This window comes from Petromyzon marinus, chromosome 43 (genome assembly GCF_048934315.1).
Source record: "Petromyzon marinus isolate PM22_M1 ecotype Great Lakes invasive population chromosome 43, UKy_Petmar_22M1.pri1.0, whole genome shotgun sequence".
Taxonomy (NCBI): Eukaryota; Metazoa; Chordata; class Hyperoartia; order Petromyzontiformes; family Petromyzontidae; genus Petromyzon; species Petromyzon marinus.
The window spans coordinates 9,447,513-9,465,250 of record NC_133709.1 but is presented as its reverse complement, the minus strand read 5'-3'; the positions used below and the strand labels follow the sequence as shown (position 1 = coordinate 9,465,250).

At 46.7% G+C, this 17,738-nt stretch overlaps 1 protein-coding gene across 3 annotated transcripts in view; it reads left to right on the top strand.

Annotated features, from left to right (window-relative positions):
- The first annotated feature begins 2,863 nt into the window (after positions 1-2,863).
- Positions 2,864-17,738, top strand: part of LOC116951658 (acetyl-coenzyme A synthetase, cytoplasmic-like) — a 57,631-nt gene continuing 42,756 nt past the window's right edge. For all 3 annotated transcript variants that reach the window (XM_076073807.1, XM_076073806.1, XM_076073805.1), the window contains exon 1: positions 2,864-3,131. In XM_076073807.1, coding sequence (XP_075929922.1) covers positions 2,864-3,131 — 268 coding nt within the window. The remainder of the gene's footprint in view (positions 3,132-17,738) is intronic.

Sequence of the window (17,738 nt, the reverse complement as noted above, 5' to 3'; positions counted from 1 at the left end):
TCCCTTGTGATGGGACTTTGCACACGACAGGGACCATGAGGCGAGCGAGGAAGATTGTGGCCGATTTCTCCCACCCTGGACACTCTCTGTTTCAGCTACTCCCCTCCGGCAGAAGGCTTCGGTCCATCAGGACCAAAACCTCACGCCATAAAAACAGTTTCTTCCCATCTGCTGCTGGCCTGTTAAACAAGGCCAAGGGCTTACACTGATTTTAACATTTTATCTACATAATGACACCTTGCCGATATTAACTATGTTAACCTATTTGTATTTTTTATTTTAAAATTATATCTTAAAGCTATTTTATATTCGATATTTATTCAATTTTATATACTTCAGCCCCTTGGTGTTAGTTAGACTTTTAACCCTTACTATTATTATTATAGTAAGACTTGTTTAAAACTTATTTAAGATTTTAGATTCCTATATGTTGAATGTATGCACCATCCTGCCAAAGTAAATTCCGTGTCGGTGTGAACTTTCATGGCGAATAAAACCCTTTCTGATTCTGATTCTTTGTAGGATGAACGTTGAGATTTATAAGGGGGCACGGGGTGACCAATAAGGGGTCTGAATTGATCTGTAATAAGGTTTCAGTTTTTTCATTTCATTTATTTGGTATAGCCCTGTGAGCCATTCGGCTCTTGAATCGGGTGCAACCACAACAAACAAAAAACAAAAACATGAACAAGAAAACATCTTAAAGTGATTATGTGACTGCAAACAGAAAATCCAGGGAAAAAAAACATCAAAATATTCCTGAAATAGCACCGTACACCAATGCTGTGTGCAAAAGTCCCAGTGGGATGCAAGTCAAACAACAACAACCACAAGACAACTTAGATTAAGGCCATCAGTCTAACTCCGTACTACAACAAACATGGCCAAACCAAAAAACGTGTTCGACATCACCAAAATAAAAGCCTTAAAAGCAGGGCACTGACAAGGGGTTGACAGATATGGGGGGGGGCACTCACCGCCCCCCCCCGTCACACACACACGGGGACCCCCCCCCCGTCACTCACACATGGGGATCCCCCCCCCGTCACTCACACACGGGGACCCCCCCCGTCACTCACACACGGGGACCCCCCCCCCGTCACACACACGGGGACCCCCCCCCCGTCACACACACACGGGGACCCCCCCCCGTCACTCACACACGGGGACCCCCCCCCCCGTCACACACACACGGGGACCCCCCCCCCGTCACACACACACGGGGACCCCCCCGTCACTCACACACGGGGACCCCCCCCGTCACTCACACACGGGGACCCCCCCCCACCCCCACTTTAAGGGGGGGGGGGCGGTTTGCTGTGTCGCGCCGGATCCGGATCTCCAATACGCGCCACAGGAACCGGATCCCCGAGGAACCCGCGAGTCCGGATCCGCCGAGGCTCTTGAACGTCGCGGTGAAGTGCGGCTCTCGTCCTGCACTCTGCCCCCCCCCCCCCCTAGACTCTCTCTCCCTGCACTCTGCCCACCCCCCCAGACTCTCTCTCCCTGCACTCTGCCCCCCCCAGACTCTCTCACTGCACTCTGCCCCCCCAGACTCTCTCTCCCTGCACTCTGCCCCCCCCAGACTCTCTCTCCCTGCACTCTGCCCCCCCCCCTAGACTCTCTCCCTGCACTCTGCTCCCCCCCTAGACTCTCTCTCTCCCTGCACTCTGCCCCCCCAGACTCTCTCCCTGCACTCTGCCCCCCCCCTAGACTCTCTCTCACTGCACTCTGCCCCCCCCCCTCGACTCTCGCCCTGCACTCTCTACACACTCCCAACACTGTCCACCTCGCACTCTCCCTCACCTCTGCACATCCTCCCCTGCACACTCCACGTTCTTTCCCTGCACTCTGCATCGACTGTGACTGCATACTCTACACACTCTCTCAGCACTCTCCCTCATCTCCACACACTCTCACTGCACTCTCCACACACTCTCTCAGCACTCTCACTGCACTCTCCACACACTCTGCACACACTCTCACTGCACTCTGCACACACTCTCCACACACTCTCACTGCACTCTCCCTCATCTCCACACACTCTCACTGCACTCTCCACACACTCACTGCACTCTCCCTCATCTCCACACACTCTCACTGCACTCTCCACACACTCTCACTGCACTCTCCACACACTCTCCACACACTCTCCCTCACCTCCACACACTCTCACTGCACTCTCCACACACTCACTGCACTCTCCCTCATCTCCACACACTCTCACTGCACTCTCCACACACTCACTGCACTCTCCCTCATCTCCACACACTCTCACTGCACTCTCCACACACTCTCCCTCACCTCCACACACTCTCACTGCACTCTGCACACACTCTGCACACACTCTCCACACACTCTCTCAGCACTCTCCCTCATCTCCACACACTCTCACTGCACTCTCCACACACTCTCACTGCACTCTCCACACACTCTCCACACACTCTCCCTCATCTCCACACACTCTCACTGCACTCTGCACACACTCTGCACACACTCTCCACACACTCTCTCAGCACTCTCCCTCATCTCCACACACTCTCACTGCACTCACCACACACTCTCCACACACTCTCCCTCATCTCCACAACACACACGCCCCGCACCTACGATCTGCACGGTTGGGCTGCGTACGGTGCGAAAGAAGTTCAACGTGTACACACACACACTCACTCTCTCGCTCCACACACACACTCTCTGCCTACACGATCTCCTCTCCCAGGACACTCCCCCTCGCTGTTGTACCACCTACCTCCACGCCCTTCGCCCCGTGTCTCCTCATCAATCTCTACCTACCGTCTCTCTCTCGCCTCTCTCGCTTTCCTCGTCCCACTGTCTCCTGACTCTCGTGCCAGCCTTCAGCATGAGTGGGAGCGGTGGTGCACTGAAGGAGGCGGTGGCTGCTGATGGTGCTGCTGATGGTGGTGCTGATGGTGATGCCGGTGTAGCCGCTGTTTCTGCAGCTGTTGGCGGTGCTGCTGCTGCTGATGTTGTTGTTGCTGCTGCTGATGGTGATGATGATGGTGGAGACCGTGTGTGGGAGCCTCCAGCCAGAGCTCGGGAAGGAGCTCACATCCCGGACATGAGAAGCTACCGGGAGACGTACAGACGTTCCGTGACACAGCCTCAGGGTGAGTGAGACACAAGGGGCACGGATTGGGGTCAAGAGGGATACAGAGGGACTCTTGAGACAAGGCCACACGGGGGGGGGGGGGGGGGGTTAAGACGGGACAGGGAGATTCGGGGACAAGGGGATACAGAGGAGCACAAAGACAGGCGACACCGGGGATGTACAGGGGGACCACGGGGATATTCCGGGTTGGCCACCACGGGGATATTCGGGGGACTATAGCGACAGACTCTGGGACACGGGGAGAAGGTGACCAGAGGGACACGTGGACGGGGATGGTACACGTGGTGACAGGGGTATTCGGAGACGAGGGAGGGAGGGAGGACTCGGACAGTGGGACTAATAAAACCCTGAACGATGGGGCTCGCAGATCCTGAGACTCGTATGTAATAGACCTCCCACCCCCAGGTCTCGTTGTAGAATCTGAGACTCGTAGACATTGTACGATGGGGCTCGTAGATCCGAGGACTCGTAGACCACGAGTTCCTTAACGTCTGAGACTATTAAGAATCCAGGCTCCTTTAAAAAGCAGGAGTAAGATGGAGAAACTTTATGCGACCAACCAGTGTCAGAGGCACAGGGCTTGCCCCTCTACAGTAGTAATCATAGTGACATACCAATGCCCTTTTACCCAGAAGAGCCTCGAAGTGTTAATGTGTGATCAAGGTGGGACTGAACTGTGGCTAAAGTTAATTCTTTATGTGGTTAAAGTGTTTAAAGTCATAAGGTGTTGTCAGTATAGCGCCTCTCTCCCTTCCTCAACCATGTCTCGTGTGACTTCACACGCTATTTATTTACTGCCCACCCTATAACTTTTTTCGTCCACTTTCAATGAGCTGTCCTCAACTACCAGACGATGCGTGTGTTGGCGATGCTGCTTTGGCAGCTATGCCCAAGTTCAATTAAACTGCGTGACGCTCCGAGACACTCAACTCAAACTCCCCCCCCCCCCGCTGTTCAAGGCAAGAGGATTGATGTGCTATAAAGAAGGACCGTTGCCCGAAACGTTGCCTATTATTTATATATTTCATTTCAAGGCCAAGGTGTTATCTTGGAAGGGCGTGTAGAGTTGTTTGTCCAGCATTATACCAGGTAGTACAGTGTCTGCGGTAGTGAGAACAATTGAATCATTTATTCCTCTAAGAATTTAGGATCTGTTGGATAGGATTCGTCTAAAATTAGCTACTTTCATTATTGCCTTGGCTTTTGCCGAAAAATATATATTTCCTCCTATCGTCTCTTTCTCCAAGTCGTCATAACTTTAAAACGAGTACTACCACATTCGTGGCGGAATCAACAGTGGTTATATGAATGGACTCGCCCCGCCATGGGAATGTGGAGTTTCGGCCACTGACTCTGCAGGACTGGAGACGGGAGATGAGCTCTAATACCTCAATGGTCAATCCAAGGAACGTGTCGACTCTTATCTGGCACAATGTTGGCAGTGCTGTTTATTTCTGGCCGCTCGGCGTTTTGGGCATTACGGCCTGTGCACAAAAACCGTGATATATATAGTTTAAAAAAATCTCTCTGTCGCTATATCGAAGTGCAATTTTTTCTTCACAGCAGCCTGTGAATGTATGACTTGATACATATTTAATGTTTCAGTTTTCAGTTTTATTTATTTTGGTATAGCCCTGTGAGGCCATTCGGCTCTTGAATCGGGTGCAACCACAACAAACAAAAAAAAACAAAAACACGAACAAGAACAACATCTTAAAGTGACTCTGTGTGACTGTGCAAACAGAAAATCCATGAAAAAAACAGCAAAAATATTCCTGAAAAAAGCACCGTACACCAACGCTGTGTGCAAAAAAAATCCCAGTGGGATGCAAGTCAAACAACAACAACCACAAGAAAAATTTGATTAAGGCCATCAGTCTAACTCCGTACTACAACAAAACAAACATGTCCAAACCAAAAAACGTTTTCGAAATCACCAAAAAATAAAGCCATAATTGCAACGTAACAGTGATCACAGGGACTGTGACCGAATTTTTACAATAAACTACGTAAATATCATGTAACACCAAATCCTAGAGCCATAGCTGGCTGCATGAGTTACTCCACAACAACAGAAGCATCAGTCGGAGTATCAAATTTTTCAATGCACCTTTAAAACCAGCACGCTAAATCAATATACAGATAATACTTTGCAGCGACATCCGGAGTGAAACATTTTTTTACGCCAATCAATAGCAGTGGCAGCTAGGGTTGTACAACTCCTCTAGAGCAGTTTTGAGAGAAGATCTCATTGGTAGCGATTCAAGTTGCAGTTTATTGGCAATAGCATTCCAGACCCTGGGGGCATCAATAGCAAGGCCCTTCCTCCAGTTTTTGTACGGCAATAGGGAATGTGAAGCTGGTAAATGAGCGAAGACCTGAGGTCAAATTTGTTCTTTGAAACAGAGAGGAGATCCAGCAGGTAGTCTGCGGATTTTTTTGTAAGTACATCGTGAATAAATAAGATCTGGTGCACAAGCCGTCGAACATTAAGATATGTTAAGTTTGACCCAATGTAGAGATCACAGTGGTGAGTCCTATATGGGCAGTTCAATGTAAATATTAAGGCCGAGTGATAGATGGAATCAAGCTTCTTCAGTACAGTACTTGGGGCTGATTTATACACGATATCACAGTAGTCAAGTAGAGGCAGTATGGTACCTTTTATCAATTCCAAACGGAACATTGGGGGGAAGCAGTGCTTGTGTTGATACAGAAAAACAATTTTTATTTTTGTCTTTTTACCAATATAATCAATGTGATCTTCAAAATTCAGTTTTGAATCCAGGATGACCCCAAGATACTTATAGATCTTGACTTGCTCTATTTGATAATTATTTAAGGAATGTAATTGGGGAAAATAACTTCCTGCTTTAGTCCTGGTGAGAAGCATAGCACCTTGGTTTTGGAGGTATTCAGGACTAGTTTAAGAGCAACTAGCTGATGTTGTAGTTTGTTGAAATCACCCTGGAGCTTAGCAATCACGTCATCCAGAGAGCGGCTAGCCGTAATCAGTATCGTGTCATCTGCAAAAAGATTTACCCTGGAATGATCCAGGTCAGTGCCCAAGTCATTGACATAAAGATCAAGGCTACTGTAAATGTGATTCAGAGAGTCTAATGCAGCAGATGTGGTGCTGTATTTTTTTCGGAACCCAGATTGTTTTAGATTATGTAGATTGTTGGTGGACAGGAAACTGCTAATTTGGTAGGTCAATAATTTTTAACAAAAATTTCATCAACGGGGACAAAATTGAGATAGGTCGGTAGTTATTTGGATCATCTTTAGGGCCCCCTTTGTGAAGTGGACGGACATAGGAATGTTTCCATTCTAGAGGAATTGATGCTTTTGTGGACAGGTTGAAAATATGAGCTATAGGTTTGTATATTAGGTGACCAACAGTTAGTAGAGCAAAGACGGGAATACTATCTGCTCCGGCAGAGGAGGACCCTTTGAGGTAAGACAGTTGTTTCAGAACATTACTTTCATGGATTTGCTGGAAACAAAATTCGTTTAATGTTTGGACAGGGGTGTAGGAATTTGCATGAGCAGGGGTGACTCGCCATTATCAAAAAGATTACCAGCTTCAGAAAAATGAAGGTTAAAATTGTCAACTATTTTTTTGGGATCTCCCCATTTCGGTTAAGCTCAGCAGGCAGATTGTCTGCTTTGGATGCTCTTTCGATACATTTGATTGTTTTCCATAAAATCCTGGCATTTCCATGTGATTCCAGGAGAGTGGAGAAAAAGTAGGCATTTTTTGCATGCCGTATTTTTTTGACGCATCTATTCCTTAAAATCCTGTGTTCTAGCCAGTCATTGACCAAATTACTTTTCTGAGCACATGCCCAAGCCTTGTCCCTAGTTTTCATGAGCTTTGTAATCAAACGATCAAACCATGGTGGGCGGTTGCCTTTAGTTTTAAATCTGACGGAGCATGTTTGTTAAGAATTTGGAGAAACGTGTACCTGAAGGTCTCCCAAGCTGTAGTCAGGTTGGGGATATCACAGACCTTGTCAATATCCGAGTGAAGCACATCATTAGTAAATGCCTGAGTGCTGAAGTGTCTCATAGAGTGCTTCTCAACCAATTTAGGGGGGCTTTGGGTCTGGCTGATGATCTCACCCCAAAAATGAATGAGTGATCACTAAGGTTATTACCCAGAACACCAGTCAGTGTGAAATTGTGAGGGGCATTTGTCAATAGGATGTCAAGGAGAGATGACTGTCCCGGATTTTTTAGGTTGGGTCTTGTGGGAACATTTATTTATTTATTGAAACAGATTAAATTCATCTGCAAAATTTGTGGCCATGGCCGGCGGGTTTAGCCAATTCCAATTTAGATCACCCACTAAAACTATTTCACCTTTAGGGAGGCCCCCAAAAAGCTCTCTCAGTGCAGATTCAATATTCTTCCCACTAGGCGGTCGATAGCAGCACACTACCAATATCTGTTGATTATTTGGGAGAGTTATTTTGAGAGCCAGACCTTCAAAGAAATTTGGTTTAACAAGGAGTGAGCGAGTGAACGTGCAATAGTATTACAAACATAGATGGCAATTCCACCTCCTTTATATCCTCGGTCAAGCCGAAAAAGGTTGTAGTTGTCAATCGCAATCTGCAAGTTATTGACGGCAGGAGTGAGAAATGTTTTTGTTAGGCAAAAAATATCCGGGTCAAGATTTGCCACTTCTAGTTTTAGTTGTCTTAATTTAATCACAAGCCCTCTGATGTTGACATGTAGAACACCAACACCTTTCCTGCCAGAAAAATCTACAGAATTATATGAGTTATTTTCAATTGGGCCAGGATGAAGCTCAATACCACCCAGAAATAAGAAAGTAGAATTAATAGTTTGCACAAGTATTTTCTGTGAAAGGATGAAGAGCGGCGAACCTTGGACGAATAGCAGCAGCTCGCAGATGGTGTTATTTTTAAGAGCAGAATGAAGTTTGGAAGGAGTGCTGGTGAAGTAATGGGACAAAGATAGGGTTTAAAAGGATACAATGATGGAGTGTAGAAGTGTCTATGAACTATTTCATTAGCAGGTGTAGTGGCAAATCGAGCAACAAGTATGGACGCAAAGTAACGAGGGTAGCTGTTTGTAGAGTTGAGTGTGGCACTAGATATGGCCGGGTGGGACAGCAGTAGGATACACAGCAGGAGAATTGCCATCTCTAAAATATCCGGGGTAAACACAGATTAACACACAAGCGGAAAAGAAAAACATATATACTTGTAGGCCGAGCGCGAGAAAAACGTCTTGCCGCACTCGTCACACATGAACGGCTTCTCGCCCATGTGCTAGGGTTGAACACCGCCCCCCCCCCCAGACAGGGACATCAGATTCTTGGCTGTTGTGGGCTCGGCTGAACCGCTTGCACCACCTCCTTTCCCCGCCGCAGGATGGTGCTCGAGCTAGCCCTCCTTGAGCTCAGCCCACGACTGGAATGTCGTTTCCTGGCCTCTCGTGTCTCTGCTGCCCGACCAGACGGCCCCACTGAAGCCCACACAGGGGACTCTTCATTCATGACCCTTGGCCGTCTTGACGATCTCTGTGAAGTTTTCCAGGAACATGTGTGGTTAAGGTGTGGCTACGGCGTGGATAAAGTGTACCTTAACATTCATTTAAGTGTGACGCTGACTAGCATGGGGGAGCATGAGCAAAACATTTTAACATTATTTGGTTGCTACTATAAATTACCACATGATGATAATATTAGACATTTCAGTGGGCTATCATGTGTGGTCAGGTCGCCTCTGAAAAATAGCTGATATCTCAGTGGACTTTAGTTGGTAATATAAAATGTTTTGTTTCATTTATGTGCCCTGCGATGCGAATCATCTACGTCGCACGCGCACGAAAAACCGAATTTCATCGCTCTGTCTCCTCGGGGTGGTGTTCGTACTGGACAAGACCGTTGACGGAATGGTAGTCAAAGTGAGAGAACGCATCCCAATTGGAGATGGAACCGTGGTAAGCAGTTCACGTATCAGTTGCTGGGATCAATTGTTCCATGGCAAGAACGTGAGACGTGGTGGCGGCGGTTTGGGGAGACATCCATCCAGCAGTGGATTGGCAAAGTCCTATATACACCTGATTTATTTCCAGAAAGAGTAAAACCTTTTCTTACTTTTTTAATACTTTGATACTGGCAACAAGGTCCCATTTAGTACCCGCTCACGCCGAGCTATGAATGCTCTGATCGTGCATTGTCTTTGTGCTGTTCCCCTTTTGACGTTTTTTTAGTTTGACACTGGTGAGACTAGGCCCTAAAGAAGACTGTCTCAGGTGTAGGCCAATCAGTTTCAAAGACAATGCATATATTCTCAGAGCATGTCTGTTTGCATGTTCACCACAAGTACTGCGTGTGATTAAAGCAGTACTTGACTCCTTGCAAAAGGTTTCTATTTGGTGTTTGAACATCTTAACACAACTGCTTTCTTGCCAGAAAGGGTAAAACCTATTCGTATTTTTTCATATCTTGTATAGGTGTCTTACCATGGGTTGTGTTTATCGTGTATGGTTCCTATTCATAATCGTTAGCCTTGGTCAATCCACTGCTGGATGAAGGTCTCCCCAAGCCATCGCGATCCTGCTACGTGACTATCCACCCAGCAGCTGGTGCACCCAAACTGAATTCATCGCTCCGTCTCCCAAGATGTTCGTCCTCTCGGACATGTTTCCATCCCTTGGCTGCCACTCCATTATTATTATTTTTAACTATCGGTCACGGTTAATGAGTGGTTCAGGTGAGCTTATGGTGATGCTAAAGTGTGGTTAATATTATAAGGTGTGTATTACCCTGTGGTTAAGGCGTGGGTAAATTGTGGGTTAAGGTAATATGGATAATTATAATAATTAGACATTTACACAATGTGCTATCATGTTGAAATATCTCTACGGTGCTGACAAAAAGGGGCTTAGGGTATATGTGTGGACTGGATTGTGGTTGAGGTGTGTGGTTCACTTGTGGTTGCAGGTATGGGCGAGTGCGCTGTGTAGTTCTGTGCTTGGGTGAGTTTTTTGGTGAGGCTTGCTGTGAGGTTGAGTGTGGGTACTACGCTGTACAGGAAGGCGTTATATTTGAGTACATTTTGGATTATTGTTGTTATTGTTCTAATCGCACGACGATATCAAGAAGGAAAGTGCTGTGTCCACAGACAGTCCGCAGTAGTTTCACAGTAGGGGGAGATGGATGCTCTGTGTTTCCCCATTGAGTAATTTGCCGTGTAAGTTTATGCTTTTGGAAATGTTTGGACCCTGACACAGGCACACAATGGCCTACTCTTTTCCAGTGACATCTGGTGTGTTATTTAAACTTGCATTTCGATTTAAAGCTTTCGTGACTGCAAGGATTCATCTTCTTTGGTTCTTTCGGTAAAGTCACGTAGAATGAGAATAAAATAACTTAATAAAATAAAATAACACAATAAAATTCTCACGACGTTTCGGCCACAACACAAGTGGCCTTCATCAGGTGAAGGGACGAGACTGTATCGAGGACAGCGCTGGAGCGGAAGATTATATTATTATATTATTTTATTTTATTAATTTATTATTTTATTCTCATTCTATGTGACTTTACCGAAAGAACCAAAGAAGATAAACTTGCATTGTGAAGGAAGCAGCGCGTAGTATTTAATGGTTAATACGCACCGCATTATTTATCAGGGTGGCCTGCCGGATTCGAACCACGAACTTGCACAACAACCCGCGAGCGAATGCACTATCGCTGGGGCCATGTCATGGCCAATAACGTGAGTGTGTTTTCACATTGGTAGTTAGGGGAACGGACTGGCTTGGGTTTCGACAATGTAAAACAAAGATTAGGATGCCATAATCCTGAGGGTAAGATTAGATTTCAGTGAGGCTGACACGAGGGGTTACACCTCTTTATCTACCTGGATATCCGGAATGGGTTTCAAGACTCTTTTTTTTTAGTAGGGTCCTGCTTACATTGGGATGTTTGGCCCAATTCTTTTGGCTGCGTGTGGGAGAAATCTGGAGTGACTAACAGGAGAAAGAAACCCACACGCACGAGAAACACTCGTACTCCGCGCAGATGGATTCGAGAATCCATTGTTGTACCACCATCTCATGGCCACTGCACTGCCCACCACCAGGTACCCTCAGCCAGTCCCCCATCCAGAGGTGACTTACCAGCCCCAACCTGCTTAGCTTCCGAGATCTGATGAAATCGGGCGCGTCCCAAGTGATTCTAGTCACGGGCAATTTATCTTTTATAGACCTCAGCTATCAATGTAGCGGTTCTCAACCCTTGGACAGCTCTTGGTGGGGGGGGGGCAGGCTGCGGAATGGATGCCGTGCAGGAGAAATTTTGAATTGTGCAACGGGGGAATGTTATCGTCGCGTTGTGGTGACAAAACACGGATGCACAATGTGTAACATGTCTCTGAGACAAAACACGCTGATATCAAGGCTACGTACTGTGCGAAAGAAGTTCTACATACATAATACATAACACGTGAAGCACATGCCTCTGAACACAAAACACAGTAATTTAAAACATGGCTTACTTACACAAAATGCACCATACATAACATGAAACACATGCTTTATGGACACAAAACACACAAATAAACAATATGATACACATGCCGTACTTAACATAAAACACACGAATGCACAGCATGGAACACATGCCGTAATTTAACACAAAACACACTAATACCCGACACGTTAATGCATGCCTTACCAACACCACGTAGACTCGAGGCATTGACTTGTTTAACACTCTCTCTCTCTCTGTGCTGTGGCCTGAGTCACTTGGTGGTGAGGAGCCATGTGGACCAATGGTCTTGATTGCCGGGGGGCCCACTATACCTCAACGGTTGAGAAGGAACCACTGCTTGATTGTGACCTTTTTAATCTCTATTATTTAAAATGGTGCAGCCTGTGATCGTTATTTTGTCCGCAGGTTTTTGCAACTTTACTCGCTTTTTGAAGCACCGTGCGGTTGTTGCGACAGTGGAAGTTGCACGTTTATAATCTTTTTACAAGACCGCCCGGGTTTATTTGCCTGCCGAGATTGTAAAGTAGCTTGGCGATGGGTCTGAGGTAAGTTCCTTATTATCATCGTCATCGGTCGTTATCGATCCGCTGCCGGATGAAGGCCTCTCCTCCCTCGCCTGCTATGCAGGAGTTTGTGGGTTCGACCTCTGACCCTGACGATGCCTGTTGTATATTTGGAGTCCGTGTATTCTCTGCCCCTGGTGGTTGCTTGGCTTGTTCTCCGTACTCTTCCTGTTTTGCCCTCCTCCACATTGAGAATGAACGTGCGTTTAGATTTTTTTTGGGCTGCTACTTTTGATGAGCTATTATGTTTGACCGGGATCGCCTTTGCAAAAAGAGCCCGTTGCTCAGTGGGCTTTAGCTGGTAAATAAAATAGTTTTAGTTTAGTTGTATCTCTCACTGCCCTGCGATGCGAATAATCCATGTCGCACGCGCACACCAACTGATTTCCATCGCCTTATCTCCTCGGGGTGGTGGACGTACTTGACGTGACCCTTGCTGCAATGGCAGCCAAAATGAGAGAATCCGTCCCAAACGGAGAGTAAGCCGTGACAGTGGGTTCACATGGCAGCCGCTGGGATCAATTGTTCCATTGCGGCATCGTGAGAGGTGACGCCAGATTGGGGAGGCGTTGATCCAGCAGTGGATTGGCACTCGCCGATGACGATAGGATTGTGGAGTTGCCGCCACTGGTTCATTCCTGTAAAAAAGCAAATTAATGAGACCATGTTTCCGTAAGGAGCTGCTAATTTGGTGTTAGCGTGCACCCGCATTGAGATGGAATCGTTTCAGTTCTGAGCCGGAGCTCATTTCCTCGGATGCAAATGGGTTCGCCTGAAATATAATCGGGCTTTTGGCAGCTGAGCAGTCGCGCAACGTTTGCTGTAAACGCGGTTTTGAGCGTGCCATACTTCATGTTGCTGAAGTGCATTACGCACTCACGTTCTGCCTGGCTCACAGCAGGTGGAACGTGAGTGAGTGTGTGGAGTTTGTAAGTCCTCTACCCCCCCCCCCGTTCGGAATGGGTTTCCTCCTGATCCTCCGCTTTCCTCTCCTAGTTAACAAACAAAAAAAATCCGTGTAATGTAACTGGCATTGGTCAAAACATCCCAATTCTGAAAAAAATTACACTGCAAAATTACTCGGTTTGGTGTGAGACACATAGGCAGCAACATTTTCCCCTATTGTGAAAACTTGGCAGGACCTTCCCGAACATCTGTGAAAATGAGCTTTATAGCTCATCAGATTCCTTCAATATAAATGAATACTCTGATTCCGATTCTTAAGTGTCAAAGTGAGGCTTTCCTGGGTAACCAAGCGTAATAATAATACCAATTAATGTACTCCAAATAAAAGTGTCTCCCTTTTCAAATGAGTATTGTGGGGGTGCCCATTTCTTGGCAAGTTTGAGTAGTCAGTGATTGAAATTCCACATTCCCATGACTAGTGACAGTCCCAATATAGGATTCCCACCGACGTGGCACTCACTTTATCAGTCTCGGAGCGATGATTCTGATTTTAGAACCCTGACTAACTCAAGACCTTCAAAATTTTAGTTTAGGGTTGGTGGATCACGTAATGCTTGGCAAATCTCCCAACGCTGTCGGCCGTCATGTGGCCTTGGTTAGTACAGCAAGCGGGGTTCATTAACCCACCTGTGTGGACCTTGAGCATTTTTTGAACCTCCCACCATATGCGTGAGCTTTCACTGGGTACTCCCAATGCACAACCACTACCCCATCGAGATCAGTTCGCGTGTTAACCACCACCCCATCGAGATCAATTTCACGTTGATTTTGTTGAGCCCGCGAAGAACTTGAGAGACCAGCAGGATGAGTCTGATTTTGCAGGAGGGACCTTGGTTGTCACCAAAATAACAGAAACACATTTTATTTTTAAAGAGCAACGAAGCGAATATAAATCGGCAAAACACAACCGCGTCACGTGCGAGGTCGAAAACGCCGCAACGAGAGCAGCGACTGACGTCCGAAACGGCCCTCGCCCCCTTCCCCTTTCACCAGCGTGCGCTGAGCATCGCGGTGACGTATGGTCGAACAGCCCTCTTGACCAACACAGCATGTGGAGGCCTTCAACAGGGAGCAGCAGCAGACCGCGGAGCTGAAAATTATTACGCTTTGGTTCTATTCGGTGAAGTCACGTAGGTAAAAAATGAAACAACAAAAATCACGACGTTTCGGCCACAACACAAGAGGCCTTCATCAGGTGAAGGGACCAGACTGTCTAGAGGACAGCACTGGAGTGAACACAGCCAAGCTCAGACCGCGACCTTTAAGCTGTGTGAGAGGAAACAGAGCGCCTTGACAAAGGAATTAGCATAAAAATTAGCATTTAATTGGCGGACTTAGCATGATGAACGGTATTTAAGTCCGCCAATTAAATGCTAATTTGTATGCTAATTCCTTTGTCAAGGCGCTCTGTTTCCTCTCACACAGCTTAAAGGTCGCGGTCTGAGCTTGGCTGTGTTCACTCCAGCGCTGTCCTCGAGACAGTCTGGTCCCTTCACCTGATGAAGGCCACTTGTGTTGTGGCCGAAACGTGTTTTTTGTTTTATTTTTTACCTACGTGACTTTACCGAATAGAACCAAAGAGTATGGATCCTTGCAGTCACGAAAGCTTTAAATCTAGAACTGAAAATGATTATTACTTTTGGTCGTAAACTACACAAGGGGTAAGAATGCAACACGGTCAGAGCTTGGGCATTTAAACTTTTAGCTATGCAGGGTTGTAGCATTCCGGTCTCCCAGCTGATGTCGCCTGCGGTTTGGTTGCTGACTCTCCGATCCGCACGTCACACTCGGCCTTTGGCGCCGCTTAAAGAGTGATCTGGACCGTGGTTCTTTTTCTTCCAAGCGCGCCTTTGTGGTTTTTAAGCTCTTGTTCGCTTTGTTTTTTTTGGTCACTCGCGACATCTCCCCTTTGTGGTACAGGAATAGATAAGCCCCCACATTTTGACGTTGTCGTTGGGGGTTTTTCAACATATCTGAAAACGACAAGCAACAATCCCCCCCTCCCCACCCCCCCATCATCATCGGAGCGGTGGAATAGCACGGGGGACTACAAAAGCTGCGAGTTCAAAACGACTCGGAAACCTGTGAAGCGCGCACAGCCCTTTGTGCGTTATCCAGCGAAACAAAAACAACACCGCCATATCCTGAAGAAGTGCATTGTGGTTCTTCTTGTCTTAGATCATCATCAAGGTCAATTTTGACCGACTGACAGCAGCAGTGATTGGGCCAATTTCGGCAAAATTAGAGCTCATAATAAAGGTTTTTTGGGTTAGATCGCGTTATTTATAAATGTGTCGTAACCCTCCACCACCCGACACGGCCAATCAGAAAAAAAAGTGTCACGTTGACAAAAGACAAATAATTCACTACTTTAGCCCACCGGTGTGTTGAAGAGTGAATCCGCAACATTTACAGTTTGAGTACGACGTTTCACTGGTAATTACATCCAGCATCATCGGGCAATTCGCCAGAATGGTAAAGCCCTCGCTTGCTCCCGGTTTTAAATAGTGATTAATCACTGCACCTGATATGAGTTAAATGATGACGTCACCCTGCTGCTCTATTTAAAACCGGGAGCAAGCGAGGGCTTTACTATTCTGGCGAATTGCCCGATGATGCTGGATGTATTTACCAGCGAAACATCGTACTCAAACTGTAAATGTTGTGGATTCAGTCTTCAACACACCGGTGGGTTAAAGTAGTGAATTATTTGTTTTTTGTCAACGTGACACTTTTTTTGCTGATTGGCCGTGTCGGGTGGTGGAGGGTTACAACACATTTATAAATAATGCGATCTAACCCAAAAAAACCTTTATTATGAATAATATTGGTCGCGAAAGCCTACGTGTTAAACCAAATTAGAGCTCATCAGCGCAGTTCAGCCACCATTGTTCACTGCTGCAAAGTCTGCTTCCGGGAACCATATTGCTGCGGTGCCTTATAAGCATTGTGGTCCTAATAGTCTTATGGTGATGATGTTTTTCTTGCCATTGACAGATTTCATTATTGTTGGCCTTAGCCATGATAATGGGCCCTGTTGCGTGGATGTGGGGGACTCGACATGGATGTATGTAATCTATGTCGCGCCTCCGATTTATAATCTGAGACGCGACATAGATCATTTCCAGAGGCAGACTGTGCAACTTTGAGCACTGTTGACTATACCATGCTGAAGAGCCCGAATCAGCCGAAACCAGTCGATCACAGTTGTCTATCACTGCTACTGCCGTCATTCGGTCACATTTGCTCACAATTAATTTGATGGTGACCTTAAGATGAGAGGAATCGCAATGCAGTTCTTCAGTAATCGCTGATGGTTTTGTTGCATAATGCACAAACGGCCGTGTGCTCTGTATACTTTTTGGGTTTAGTTTGAAACTCATCGTGGGGTTTTCTCATCATTTACAGCCTCCTTCTTCACGTGTCTGTCCCTCCACATAGAATAAAACATTTTTTTTACACATGCCACTTTTTTTAATGCAGAGGGGCAGATATGGGAAGGGGCACATGGTCTGCTTATACGTTTTGTGAATAACATTCTCCACAAGGACGCTTGTGATTATTTTGTGTCGTGTATTGCAGACTTTTGCATAGAGCTGGGGACCGATAGCTAACAGTTCACCAGCATTGATCCCAGCGAGCTTGACTCTTCTGATGAGACGCTGAACGTCGAAACACGTCCAAGGTTTTGCCTGTGTTGAACAAAAACGCCGTTTGAACTACGCGCTCCCTAAAGAAAAGCCATGTGGCTGATGGGATGTGGTGGTAAACAAAAAACTCGTATATTTATTATGTGGAGGGACCGCTATCGGAAGGATGTGTATTGTCTGCTTATCCAATTTCTTGCTTTGTATTATCCACGATGACGCTGATGAATATTGCCTGGCAGGGGTTTGTGCCACAAATGAATATTCTCCTCTGGGCAGCAGGGCCGCACTTTGCAATTGCATTCGTTTTTTTTTTCTAAAGCGCCGCGTCACTTATTTCTCCCATGCCAAGACAAAAATAAATATCTCCCGTATAGCTTTAACAGGCAGTTGGGGCAAGTGCTGTTAGCGAGTGCCTACGAAGGCCCGGCACGGCACACGAGGGCGTACGTAGGTGGCTAGCACCACGCCCAGCCGCCTTTGTCTCCCGAGAGAAAATGTTTACAAATCGCACCAGGTACTTATTTGAGGCCGGGTCGACGTCAGGCAGGCCCAGGTCCGATTCAGATATTCGTCAGTGGAGTTAATGGCCCTGAGCAGGAATCGAACTTGGGTCACCGGGTTCATAGCACAGCGCAACAATCGCTTCCTCCCACCTCCCACTCCTCTTTACTCCACCCCCCTCTCCGCCACCCTGGTTCTGAGTGGTCAGACTTAGCTGGCTTACTACAGGTTGACAGTTCAAGCTCAGCTCCATCCCCGCAAGTGATTTCTACGGGTTCTTTTCAATAACGATCATTATCGTATCGCTTAGTCCGTACAGGTTGCATTGCAAAGCGTCTTGCGTTGCATTGCTGTTGCTGTGCTCGCGCGCCACGGGTCTCCCCTGTTAA